Source organism: Halyomorpha halys, unplaced genomic scaffold (genome assembly GCF_000696795.3).
Source record: "Halyomorpha halys isolate HHAL.00 unplaced genomic scaffold, Hhal_1.1 Scaffold1339.1, whole genome shotgun sequence".
NCBI classification, from domain to species: domain Eukaryota; kingdom Metazoa; phylum Arthropoda; class Insecta; order Hemiptera; family Pentatomidae; genus Halyomorpha; species Halyomorpha halys.
Genome location: NW_027112138.1, coordinates 45,705 through 60,714, shown reverse-complemented (window position 1 = coordinate 60,714; position 15,010 = coordinate 45,705). Strand labels below are relative to the sequence as shown.

The window sequence follows — 15,010 nt, the reverse complement described above, 5'->3', positions numbered from 1 at the left end:
CCCCGACAATTTGAGCCCAAAATGTTTTATTCTCTATATATATATATATATGTTTAGTTTATGTTTACATTGGGAGAAGGGTATTGACAGATATCCGGTGTCATGATTTATTTCCCAACTTAATCTGCCTTATATACATTTTGAGTGTTTGTTTATGAGGGGAGATAGGATTATGGGTGATACTATGACTGGTCATCATATAATTTATCTATATGTACTATATTAAATTAAAACTAAACTCCTAAAGTTAATTAACAAGAGTTAAAACAATGTATTTACACTGTATTACAGCCCCAACGGATCGGCCGAGTCAAAATCAGGCCAAGTTATATCTGGCAAACCAAATAACCAATTCAAACGCTAGGGCGTGCCCGAAATCGTCGTTAAACTTATAACTCCTAAAGTTATAAATTAGTAATATTTAAAGATTAGATTTTATATTGCGGATTAAATTCCACAAATTTTGGTATAACAAGTATGTATGGGAAGGTATATCATCTAAGATTTTGAATGGGCATGCCAAATGTCAAAAAAAGAGAAGAAGGAATAAGATGTAACTCATGTGAACTGCTGTAACATACTGCTTTATTGGGTTTGGTACATCTCTTTATATACATTCGATCAGCTGATCTCCTCAGTCAGCTGACTAAGGCTGTAACTCCCCCCACCAATTAACGAACAATCCTCGTAAACTTATACAATACAACAACAATAACTATTTACAATAAAGTATATACAATAAACAAAACAAAAGATTGACACTCCTCGTAAAATCTTATTACAAACTAAAAGTAAAACAAAACAAAAATAAAATCATGAATTAATATAATTAAAAAAAAATGCAACGTAATTTATTCAGTACATCGCTATAATCAGAGACAAATTAAACAAACATTAAATAACTACTTAAGAAAACATAACACAACAGATAAGTTGAGATGAGGACACACCGGATTACTCTTGCGCAGGTGTTTTGGTTAGTGGGACTTTAAGTTGTTCAATATGAACGGTCCTGCTCTTTTTGGCTTCTCTAATACTCTCAATAGTTACTTATGTTCTCTTATTATTATCACCCTGAATGGTCCCTCGTATCGCTGTATCTCCTTACCCCTGTTTGATCCCAACTTTCTATATACAATTGTCCCAATTTTAATCATTCCCTTCCGATCTGTGAGGTTTAAATTCTCCCGAGCTACTCTTCTGGTTTTTTCCCTTTCCAATTTTCCCCGGACTTTTTCCCATAGCTTTTTCCTAGTGACATGATTATTGCTTATCTCATCACCGTCCCCCGCCGTGCCCTTGTAGTCTCGCCGGATTCCACAAAGCCCGTAAAGGATCTCAAACGTCGAAAACCCCTTAACGGTGTTAACTCGCGTACGCTATGGGTCGCTCTCCCTATTCGTATTTCTGCGATAACATCGCCCCGAGAGCATAATCGCTTGCATCAGTCGTGAGGGTAAATTTCTTATTGAGATCAGGGAATGCTAGGACCGGTTCCCTCTGTAGCTTCTCTAAGCACTTCCGGACGTTGTTCTCCATCTGAGGTGTTATCTTTATAGTATTCCCTTTCTTCAGTAGATTGATGAGAGGTACTAGATATTCCACCATATCCGGTAGTAGTTCAGCGCTCCTAGTAATCGTAGCACTCCTTTCACGTATTTGGGTACTACCACCCCTTCTCTATGTCTGGTCTTACTCCATCTTTAGAGATAGTGTGAGCAAAAATCGTTCCCTTCCTATATTTAAGAGGTTTAAATTCTCCCGAGCTACTCTCCTGGTTTTTCCCCTCTCCAATTTTAAACGGACTTTTTCCCATAGCTTTTTCCTAGTGACATGATTGTTGCTTATCTCGTCACCGTCCGCAGCCGTGCCCTTGTAGTCCCGCCGGATTCCGGATAGATCCACAAAGCCCAAAAAGGATCTCAAACGGCGAAAACCCCGTGACGGTGTGCAGCGAATGATTGTATGCCGCAATTGCCTATGGCATTTCCACGTCTGTTTCCAGCCCTTGGTCTGCCTGGTACAGTCGAAGATGATCGCTCAGCGTTCCGTGAAGCCGCTCTACGCCCCCTCTACTTTTGGGGTGTCCTGGTGTGTTGAGGTGCCATATCACATCTAGGTCCTTCATTTCCTTTCGTATCAAAGAGTTGTCAAATTCTCTTCCACCATCCGATGAGATGCGTTCGGGAACTCCGTAGAATTGAAACCACAAGCGGAGAGCTGCCAATACTGCTTCCGAAGACCTATCTTCCACCTGGTGCGCCATTGCAGCCTTACTGAAGAGGTCAATCATGGTCACCCATTTGTATATATAAACTCCATGTTATATTGGGCTAGAAGCTCCTTCCAGCGAGTTATCCTAGCTGATGATTCCTATAATTTTCCCACCCACTGGAGTGGTCTATGGTCAGTATGTATCGTGAACTTTCTGCCGAACACATATGGTCTAAAGTGATCGACGACCCACACTATTCACAAGAGTTCTCGCTCCATTGCGCTGTATCTACATTCCGTCTCCGTAAGGCGCCTGCTGGCATACGCCACTGTGCGCTCTCCCCCATCACCCTCCTGAGATAGCACCGCTCCTAGCGTATACTTACTCGCATCTGTGGTTATTGAGTGGTCGCACTGTACGAGTGGAACGAGATACTCTGCCATTTCCGGAACAAATCTCCTGTAATAATTTAGAGTTCCCAACAGCCTACGAATTTCTTTTATGTCACTAGGTACTGCAATTTTCTGGATTACTGCAACTTTATCTGGGTCTTGTTTAACCCCATCCTTAGAAATTGTGTGACCCAAAAATTTTATTTGTTCCTGCCCCAGCGCCGACTTTCCCCCCGACAATTTGAGCCCAAAATGTTTTATTCTCTGGAAAACGCTTTTCAAGTGTCGCACGTGTTCAATCTCGTTCTTACTAAACACAAGGAGGTCATCCATGTAAACCTGACAAACTGATTCGTCTATTCCCCTCAGAAACTCGTCCATCAGGCGCTGAAAGGTTATGGGGGCATTTTTGAGGCCAAACGGCATCCTTGTAAACTTATAGTGACCCCTTTCAAAAGTGAAAGCCGTCTTTTGTTGATCATTAGGGTGCATATTAATTTGATGATACCCAGCCTTCCAATCCAGTGTGCTGAATACCGTCGCCCCGCCCAGTCTGTCTAAAATGTCTTCAAATATGGGGATTGGATACTTTTCGTCAATGGTATTCTTGTTCAGCTTCAGCTTCCTGTAATCTATCACCACTCTGTACTTTTTATGATGCCCTTACTAAATCCCCAATGGTTCAAGCCTATTTCCGCCTCCCCCTCTACCTCACAAGGGCCACCTATGGTGATTAGCCTACACTGACATACTTGAATCCGGTGTGCTCTCTCTCCACTACACAACTTCTCCACAGCCTCTCGACTCATGATAGTACTGGAACTGCCGGTGTCTACCAGACACCTCACTCCTGCAATCTCTGTTATATGCAAACCGCCGTGTTCTTCTCTCATATGGTTGATTTCCAACGTGCGGCAGCCGCCAGACGGGGACATTGTGCTACCAGGTGTCCAGTTTTACCACACCCATGGTACTTGCGGTCCTCCCGCCGAACATTGTTTCTGGGTTTAACTTGGCTCCTTCTATTTTCCGTGTTACTATTTCTCTCTCTTCTAACATCTCTTTGGTCTCTTCTTCTCCAAGGGTTTGGCATGGTTTGGCATCAATGAGATCTTGAGTACATTCCACAAACGAGCGGTCTCTCGGCATTCCTTCTTTCTTCCCCAGTTATTTTGCCTACTGAATCTTCAGTACCATGAATAGGAATTTCATCCTTGCACTTGTATTGTCTCCATCATCTCGCAGAGTTTATTTTGAATTCTGTTATAGCGTGCCAGGAGTTCTGCGGCATACTGCCCATTAGGCTGTCTCGGTTTTTTCGTTTCTTTGATCATCATGAATATATCCTCCTCTGGGGTCCGCCGTACTCCTCCGACTGCCTTCTTTAATCTTTCTTTGATGAGATTGCATAAAAAAAAGATTCTATTCGTCCCATCAGGAGATCGCCCCCTTTTAAAAAATGATTTAATTCTCCGGTCTCTCCGCGAATTTTTTTAAGTCCGACACCGCCTTTCTCAGGTCCTGGGAAGTTGCTGTACGGACCTTAATCCATTCTAGCGTCGTGGCAATTGCGCTAAAGAGACTTCTGGTAATAGTTGAATCTCCTGCGGAGGTTGGTTGCCAGCTGCTAATGTTTGGTTGACTGCAGCTTGAGGTTGGTAGTTTTGGTTCATATTCTCTAGGTTCAGAACTGTTTTTCTCACTAATCCGTTACTGGTCATAATTCAAAGAGAACAATGAAAATAAAATTTCTTTTAGACTGAAAATTAATCTGGTATCTAAAGTTCCCGGGTTTCGGCACCAGTTAAGTATCGGTGAAAGCCTAATGTCAAAAAAGAGAAGAAGGAGTAAGATGTAACACGTGTGAACTGCTGTAACATACTGCTTTATTGGGTTCGGTACATCTCTTTATTTACATTAGATCAGCTGATCTCCTCAGTCAGCTGACATCGAAGTAACGGCTGACTAAGATTGTAACTTATATATATATATATATATATATATATATAGGCCAACAACATCCAATAATAGATATTTTTTAGTACATTTGTGAATGTCTTTTCAAAAATATTTACTGTACCTGGTTTATAACTTCGATAAAAATTGAATTTTTTTTCAATATAAAAATATACACGTTAATTATAGAAAAAAAGTATTTTTCGAATAACTCATTATCAGCAACGCAATTATGAGTTAGTATACAAAAACATGAAAACGAAAACGGTTATCTTTTAATGGGTTTACCCTTTACTTCTTTATATTAATTACACTATAAAAAGAGAAATTTTGAATGAGACAATAGGCAAAATCATTACTGCATTATAACTGGTCACCATAGTCGAATAAAATTAAGTTATGGTATTTTAGATTTCCTTTCAAAATCTAAAATAATATAACTCTATATACAAAATTCGAATACCGAAATTTGTGAATTTATAAAAAAAAATTATTTATTGATATTTACAACTGTATTTACATAAAGATACATCTAGTGAATGTGGTGTTAGATTATAATGGTATTATACACGCATACAGAGAAACTACCCATTGTTAGCGCTCTAATATCATTTCTAGATTATAAGGTTTTTTTTTAGGGGCTTCTGTCAGGAATGGAAGAGAGAGCAAGGTTAGAAACTAGTGGGTTTGGGTGGTTTAGGAGTTTATAATGGAAGGATTGGTATCTGATTCAGGTATAAAGAACATTAAGGTCTTTATGGATGATCTTATCTGTGACAAAATAAGGAGCATTGAGGGTTCTACGAATGATTTTGGATTGTAAGGATACGAGAGAAATTCGAAGGTATAGTGGATCCCCAAAGCTCAACTCCGTATGTTCAGATAGGCCTTATTATGTTCATGTGGAGCAGTCTTTTGTAATGGATTGGAAGTTTAGATCGTTTGTCTAGAAGTGTTAAAATAGTCGTAATCGATGTGCAGTTTTGATGTTTTTTAAGTCTTGTGTGAGGATCCCTTTTGTTCGACAGGAGAAGGATAAATATTATTAAAGGATACGGTAGGGCACTCAGTAGGTTTGATGAAGGGTAAATGTTACTTGATGGGAATTGTTGGGATTTATTTTAATCCACCAATATTTATACTATTCTTCCAGGGTTATGATTAAAAATTTAATCCCTTAAATCATGCTGATTTAAATATTTAAGCTTCTTGTTATCGTTTAGAATTGTTTGGCTAAATAGAAAAAAAAAAACAATATACAAAATCCATTTAAAAAAAACAAAAAACGTTTATTTAAAGAATCTCATGATATTAAAAAAAAGAAGTAATTAAAAAAACAGGACTCGAGAATAATAAGAAACGTGATGGCGAGGTCTATTACTATAAATTATATCAGTATTAATTAATTATATGTTGACCTATTAAATAAATAATTAAAACTTTATCTTTTCAGGCACCAGGTAAAATCATGGAAGAATGTGACAGTGACATAGTAACGTGTATTAAAGATACCATGAAACAGTACGGCATAACCGTAATTGACAATTGCGTTTTGAAATCCGTTAAATTAGTTACTGATAACGATGTAAAATATAAAAAACCAATTTCCAGTAGTGATGAAACATTGTACAAGTTCGCATGGAACCCTCTGATAAATAAGAGTCGGATAAAAAAGAAACAACCGCGGTATCGAGGTCGTTTGCAAAGAAATTTAGAAATTAACAAGCTTGTAGAACAAGCTTTATTAACATGGGAAGTGTCCCCAAAAGTATTGAGGGCGATAGTAGAAGCTGGCCCTGCAATGCGGGAACTCGAAGAAGAGCACGGTGTCAATAAATTTGATGCTGTTGCTCATAACAAGAAAATGGCTAAGCTTAAAAGACAAGCTGCTGCCATCAGAAAATGGTTCACACAGGATAATAATGATGATGATAGATGCTTTGGACGCCTCAAACTGCCTAACTCTAGACCCGGATTGGTAAGAAACCGTGAATTTCGTGGAGCAGGAGGGATTGAAAGAACAAGAAGACGCAGGAAAAACAAAAAAAATAAAAGAGACAATGTGCTCCGTAAGTTTGTGACTCTATTCCTTGCTTCATGTCCAGATGAACGTATAATGACTTCCTTAGAAGTTAATCTATCTAAGAAATCTCCTTTACGAAGGACTAACATACGGTACGGGCCACACTACAGCTATAATCGTAAATCGAGAGTTGGCGTTTATTTTCCTGGTGGCACTGCTTTAAAGTTGTCCAAAAGGAGTAAGTACTATAAATCCTTAAGGCCTATAAAACCATTCCGAAAGTGCAAAAGGAAGAAATTGTGGCCACTTTCAGTTTGCAAGCCAGCAAAAGAAGTCATAGCTTCCCTAGATAATTTGAAAACGTCATTACAAGAAACGGTTATTGAAGAAGTTTCGGAGAAAACATTTTCAGAATTAAAGGGCAGCCGCATTGATAGCATTATGGAAGAATACAACAAGAAACATTTCGATATCATGGATATATTCAAATCTAATGCGATGACTGCAGATGCAAACGGCAGTGTCACCTACAAATTGGATCATCCAATTTTTAAAGAATACATAGTACTTGTATTAAAAAACATTGACGAAACAGTAAAAAAAATGTCGAGGCTAAGTCGTGAAGTAGAATTCAAAAGTCAATGTTTAAAATTAATTAGATTCTTCTCAAAGCTAGTTCAGACATTAAGACTGTTCCACTTGTATATTAATTGGAAAGTCAAGGATTGTAAAATTAGGTTCAAAAAACCTTCGAAAAAACAAAAAACTTCTCAAGCATTGAAATATCTACATGAGAATTTAGCGATTCAGCTGGAATGCAAAGTGATTCGAAATAGTATGTTTGATATCATTAAGAATTTAGAAGGCCTTATGGTGTTCATTTTTTGTTCAGCTTGTCATAGCATCGTAGAGGAGTCGAGTGACAGTATAACGGACAGTGCTGAATCGAGCACCAGAGATAGAGAGAGAGACGATAGCCCAAGGCATAATTCAAGAAGAAGTAGAAGGGGTAAAAACAATAGATCATACAAAACGATAAATAAAGAGGGACAAGTCCCTTTCAATTTCCGACGGTTTTACAATAAAAGCAGGTACATCCGTACTTGCATGGGGGCCACTGTTGACCTCTACGATCCTTATTTACCCGGAAACTTTTCGAGTTTATGTTTCGAAGGAAATCAACCGTCTCCATTTGGTTCTACCTCATTAGGTGACCCAACGACCAAATCTTCTGTACGTGATCTTAATTCGCAGCTTAAAGAGTTAATTGCTAAAGTGAAAAGTGTCAATACCCCTATACTTTCTGAAATATCAGAAAATATTATAAGCCGTTTGAAAAAGGAGATTGCTGATAAAAAAGCTGCAGAAAATGAACCAGAGATGAGTGAGGAGAAAATCACTTGCGAAAAAGATGCTTTAGTAAGTAGTGTTGTGTTCGACTTAAGAGAACATTCACCTTTAGTACATACTTTGCCCGACCTAAAAAAAATAGAAGATCTCCGAATACGAGGGGTCCGTTCCCAAATAGTTTTTACAGAATTCATGCGCTTTAAAAGCAACAAAACTACACCAAAAATCGTAACTAGTCGTTTCGATTCGATGAAAAAGCCTGAAGGAATATTTAGCAATAAGAATATCGAATTGGGCGAAAAATCGGCGAGTGATATTAAAATACATAACCGGACCACGATGACTCAAATAATTAATGAAAAAGGTTCTAGAACTCAAAAAAATCTTAAAGATGACAAAACAAAGCTGAATTTTCGAACCTTTGTGGCAAACAATTTCGGTGGTCGGTACAAGCTGAAATGCAGTATGTCTCAACGCGATAAACATCTAAGTACACTCATTGCACGATCAGATGCAAAAGCTAAAGGATTCAAACCTTTTAAATGGACAAGTTTAGCAGCTTATCAAAATAAAGTTAAGAGGGACAGGAATGCATTCCTTCAAGCTTTGAAAGAGAAACAAAAGGTTCCACAAAAGCCTCGAAGCATTTATTTCAAATATGGAGTATGCGATTCCATATGTCAAAGAATAGGACTGAGCTCAGATCAGCCAAGATATACAAAGAGCTTAATTAGTTTAATTATATTACACAGACAACATCCACAACTTCTTAAATCACCGAGCATTGATAATACTGCTTTGCAGCCCAGTGTTACTTCTTTTGGATCTGTAACTAAAGAAATATATTTCGGAACTGACAATTTAAATCAATCTAGCAACTACTTGAATAAGATATTGCAAAATAAATCAAAAATTGATGATTTTTCATCGAAACAAGGGGAAATCATCACGAAAAAGCTAGATATGAAATCCGGTTTACCATCGAAATTAGAAAAAAATATTCACGGTCAAAGCCTTCCAGTTGTAGATTTTGGAAGTTTGAACATAGTCGAAGAATGTCGTGAAGAACCAAAAGCAGACCCCAATGAGTCCATTCTGAAAAAAGTTATTAAGATTGAGATTGAAGAATCCGTTGAGAGTCAATCCACTCCAAGCCTAAAGCTAAGTGATATGAGCACTACTTCCACTTCCGATCTATATTCATTTACTGTGACAGAAGCACTCACTGAAATGGAGATATCATCAACGATAAGTATAGACTCATATATAAAAGGAGAAATACCCGTTGCTGATTTGAGTCTAATTGGTTCCACCGATGAAGATAAGAACAATTCGAGGCCTTCACTATGCAAGTATGATTCGCTAGATCTATTTTCAAATTCACAAGATCGGTGTGAATCATCTATAAAAGAAACCAATGAAGGAACTCTGGCCCAAAAGGAAGAAACCAGTGTAGTTTTACCTTCAGACGACTTGGTATTAACAGATAGGAATTTGGCTGATCAATCTACCCGACCACCAAAATCAGCTCCTTCTAATAAGGATGACGGTATTTTACAGAAAGATGGAGCTCGTAAAAAACCTACCACGAGCAGTAATATTCAACCGACTGAAAGCAGGAAGAAACGCAAGAAGGTTAAGAAAGCTAAGACACGACAGCGACGCAAATCCCTGAGTCGTAATGAGTTACAGTTACAACAATTATATCGTGAACTATCGGAAGATGCATTGCGCCATGGCATTATCCCGCTAGACGGTCGATCCGAATTGCAATATCAACTCGAACAAAAACTGAAAAAAATACGTGACGAGGCAAAGTCATTTACAGAACTGTTAGAAAATCTTAAGCAGTACGCAATATTATCACGAATTGTGAAGTTGTGTAAACTCCAGGAACGATATAAGAAAAAGGGAGTCAAAAAGCCAGCTAAGATTGAGCCAAAACTGTTTGAAAATCATTCAATTTACAAGGTGAATAACAAATTAAAACAATAAATACATTAAGTTCCTTAAACATATTTAAAATTAATTTTAACTATATGTACAAAATGTTCAACACAATTAGGCACCATTTGAATGAATTCATGTTCTATGGTTTTACTCTAATACGACAAAATATTTCGATAAATACATTTATTTATTTTTTAAAATTTACTTAATGATATTTACAACTGTAATTAATATATACAACAAGTAAATGTGATGTGAGTTGTATTACAAAGGAATGACACAGACTTGAGAATCTACACATTGGTAGAACCCCAATAATTTATTCATAACTGTAGGTAAATTTTAAAACCAAAAATTCGAATTATATTTATACGAAATAATTCAAATTTAAAATACATAATTAAAGTAAATAAGTGTAAGATAAACGCCCTATTTTATAAATTTGTGAGATAAAACATCTCATAGTGAAAAAGTTAATTTATCTTATCTCAAAATCTTTGGATGTAAAGCCATGAGATTTATACCTAAGGAAAATAGGAAAAAAATGGATACCAAGTCAGAAGAATGCATTTTTGTTGGGTATCCTGATGACTGTAAAGCATACAGACTTATCAATCCTTCAAACCCGAAGCGAGCTATTATTTCCAGGGATGTAAAATTTATTGAGAAGGCAACTTCACTTGAGAAATCAAATGAAATTTCAAAATCGCCCGGTGAAATTCCTATTGTTTTTTCTGAGCGACCAATAATGTGGATAGTGAAAAACCGGAAGACGAAGTACCGTACAATGAAGAACTGGACAGTGAAGAGCCATTTTATGGTTTCGAAAATCAGGCTGAGGATGTTGATAACAATATTGAACCCACAGAAGAGGAAGATGTGACTATTCCTTGGAGATCGAAACGCCACCGTAAAACCAAGGACCTTTCCTGGATTTGAGTTATACTTAGCCTCAAATGAAGAAATAAATGAAGAGGACATTGACGGACCCTATAAGGAAATGTGGGTGGCTGCTATGAGAAGGGAGATGGATGCTCTGGAACTAAACAACACATTCGAAGTTGTGGACCTCCCAACAAACGCCAAACCCTTAAAATCAAAATGGGTTCCTAAAATAAAAGAGGACGAAGAACAGAAGATTTTCAAAGCTAGACTGGTTGTTAAAGGCTGTAGTCAAGTTTATGGGCGAGATTACTACGAAACGTTCTCACCCGTAGTTAAGTATTCTTCTTTAAGATATTTACTCTCTTATGCTGCAAAAGAAGACCTTGAAGTAGACCATATGGATGTGACAACAGCATACTTACACGGCGAATTAGAGGAGGAAATTTATATAATACCACCATATGAGTTCCTTAAAGAGGCCGAAAAAGAGAAAGTATGGAGACTCAAAAAATCCATCTATGGACTCAAACAGAGTGGCCGTTGTTGGAACAAAAACTTACATGATAAACTAATAGATATTGGTTTTCTACAGTCAAAAGCAGATCCCTGCGTTTACATTATGAGGAATAATAAATCTTGTCTAATAATAGCTATCTATGTTGACGATTTTATATTATTCTATAATGATCAAGTTTTGACCTCCCGAATAAAAGAAAAATTAAAGGAGAATTTCGATATGAAAGATTTAGGAGCAATCAAGAGATGTCTTGGAATGAAAATTATTGAGACCGTGTCAATAAAAAAATCAGCATTTCCCCAAAATCATATGCAGAGCAAATTCTGAAAAAATTCAATATGGGTAAAGCTAAGCCGACAAGCAACCCCATAGAACCTGGACTAGAATTCACTGAGAATGAGAAAGGAGAGGAAGATGATTGTAGGAACATTCCTTATCAAGAAGCAATAGGTAGCCTGCTCTATCTATCTCAAGTTTCCCGACCGGACATCACCTTTGCTGTTCATCAATAATTATAGAAGAGTACATTGCAATACTGTGAAGCGATTAGTAAGATACATAAAAGGTACGGTAGATTATAAATTGACTTTTTCAAGAGACGGAGGAGAGAATTTGAAGGTGTAATGTGATACTGACTGGGGGAATAAAATAAATGAAAGATATTCAATCGCAGGCCATTGTTTTTTAATCCAAGGTGTTGCAATTATTTGGAATAGCAAGAAGCAGAAAACTGTTGCCTTATCAAGTTGTGAGGCGGTGTAGATGAATAATTCTTGAACTCTTCAAGAGCTCCTTTGGATCAGGAATTTGATATCCGAAATCAATCCTAGTGTAGTGACTGGACCTACTAAACTCTTTTGTGACAAGATTGGTGCATTAGAATTGTCTAAAAACTCTATAATTAATGATCGATCTAAACATATAGATGTTAGGCATCATTTTATTAGAGAATATATAAAAAATAATGATGTTTGTGTAGAGTATATTGCTTCTGATCAAAACATTGCGGATTTCTTAACTAAGCCATTGAGTGGTCTTAAGCATAAAGTTAATGTTGAAAATATTGGTTTAATGTTTTAGATTTTTTGGTTGTTTGACTTTAATGGTATTTCAAAATTTAGAATTATGGGAGGGGTGTTAATATTGTAATTCTAAATTTATTAAGAAATATAGAAGGCATATGTTCATATAACCATGTATGTTTCCCCCGCCATATTGTGTGCTTGTACCTAGTGTGAGTGAACTGTAATGAGAAGAGTTTATGAGTAATAAAAAACCTTGTCTCTCGAATCTAGTGTTATTTATTAACCAACCAACGCAAATGAATGACACAGGCATGTTGAGAATCTACACATTGGTAGAACCCCAATAATTTATTCATAACTGTAGGTAAATTTTAAAACCAAATATTCAAATTATATTTATACGAAATAATTCAAATTTAAAATACATAATTAAAGTAAATAAGTGTAAGAGAACCGCCCTATTTTAAAAATTTGTGAGATAAAACATCTCATAGTGAAATTTCATCAAAGCACATTCTATTCAACCACATGAACTGATTTCTTAAATGTATAATATTATTATTTATTTTTCATTTCAGGCAGATTTTTATAATTATTAATAGATCAGATGAAAAATAATTTATAAGAAATTCTCAGCAAGCATTTCCTTTTGAAATTCGGTATTAATTAAATATTGATTCAATTGTGGATTAATAGTAAAATTATATTGTACAACTACACGATAAACCACTACACTACTAATATACTACTTATTTTATTAATAAGTTGTTTTGGGTTAAAATATCTTCTTTTAAGCTTTTCTATTTAATTTTCAGGTAATAGGAAAACACAAAAATCCTCTTCGTAAAGATCTCAAAGAAAATTTCAACACGATAATTGCAGCTGGCCGACAGATGTGCCCGGCACAAGACATAAACTTTCAAGATATTGGTCTAACAACCTGCCCTATGTAAGATATCTTCTGCTGTATCTTAAAAATGATTAAATATTTACTAAGAATCATTTAGCTACTGTTGGCTTAAACAAGCCAATGGGGTCTTTTTTTACGCTCAAAAAATGTTACTGATAATAAATTGAGGGAAATCAGTGATGATCCAAGAGGAAAGGATAGCATCTTCTAGAAATGTACGCAGAGGGTATGATTTTGGCCCGTGATTCTCTACCTGTATGCCAAACTTGCGGTACGCGAATTACTATTAAACACATTTTAACTGAATGCCGAGTATACAACTCCGTCAAACCTTTGTATGAATTTATAAGACAGTTTTTAAATTTTCAATTCAATACAATTTTTCAGGATAACATACAGACTGTGTAAACTCTTTGAATTTCACGATCACTCAAAACTTTACAATAAAATTTAATCAAATTTTACCACGAGCTCCCATTTTTCAATTGTTATTATACATTTCAATTAAAAAATTAAGGCAATAATGGCTAATAAAAATAAGGAAATAATGACCCATAAGTGGTTGATGAATTAAAACAAAAAAAAAAGACAGACTAAAATACATAATCGGTAAAAATACTTTTAAGAACAAAATAAAATTAAAGACAAGATAGAATAAATAAATTTTATGTGAACTATAAGCAGTCATGCCATTGAATTTACTTAAAGGTCTTCTGTTGTTGAATGGAAATTAAATTCATTGATGCTCTAAACTTAAATTTAGTTATCATCAAGGCTTTTCATTTTATGAACAAATAGTCCATAAATGATAAAATGATTAATAAATATTAATTATAATAAATAATAATTAATAAATTATATTTATATTACTATATTTGCTCTTATTACTTTTTAACTCCACTATGATCAATAATTCCCATATCGTGATTTCTTAGCCCTGAAGAAGGCTTTCAACATAAGCCGAAAAGTCGGCACATATAAGCAGTAGGAGATGATTTAATATGGATTTAAATAGAAGAGTTAGAAGAATAAAAAAATATAGAAATGCACGAGGACGATTGAAAATACAATAGTAAATTTGGAAATAGCGTCTTCGAAAACATTTTGAATGCCTCATATTAGGCATTAACAATTCCAATACCATAACAATTGTCAACTGTAATTGAAATTTGAAATGCGAATGCGCGATGAAATATGGGATTAAAAAAAAAATCAAAACCTTCAAAAACCTAATAAACGGTTTCCTTATTAAAAAAAAATCCAGAAGTAACAATAAATCGAAATTCACATGATCAGTGGCAAATTCTATAATAAAATCGGAAAAAATGTTCCTTAAGATCAAATAATCGATACCTATACCCAACTTAATAATTAATTCCCAATACTCTATCTCAATATCAATAATATCGAAAAACCAGTGAACGATCATTAAATCAATAAAATTAATCCTCCACCTCAGAAAAATTAGAATGATATTAACAGTTAAAAAATAATAAACGTCAGTATTTTTTTTCTTTTTATTAATTTTGTAATAACTTAAAATTAGCACTTGATACAGCTTATCTAACCAACGAGAATAACGTCAGATAAATGTGTACAATAATTTGAAATGTTATTATTGAAATCAGCAGGTTTATTGAAGATAAATAAATTTTTAATTAACTTTCCATTAATTTTGGTATATTTTTATCAAGAATCGGAAATTCCAGTAAGGCATATACTAAAAATTGTGTTGACGATCAAAATAAATATCAGCGATTTTTTATCAATTTTCATGACATGACATA

General features: G+C 35.4%; 1 protein-coding gene across 1 annotated transcript in view; it reads left to right on the top strand.

The window, feature by feature from the left end:
- Positions 1–15,010, top strand: part of LOC106689347 (uncharacterized) — a gene marked incomplete at both ends in the record, with an annotated part of 62,640 nt that overhangs the window by 14,092 nt on the left and 33,538 nt on the right. The window contains 2 exon segments of the mRNA XM_067050172.1: positions 6,017–9,907; positions 13,129–13,262. Of these exon segments, the coding sequence (XP_066906273.1) occupies positions 6,017–9,907; positions 13,129–13,262 (4,025 nt within the window).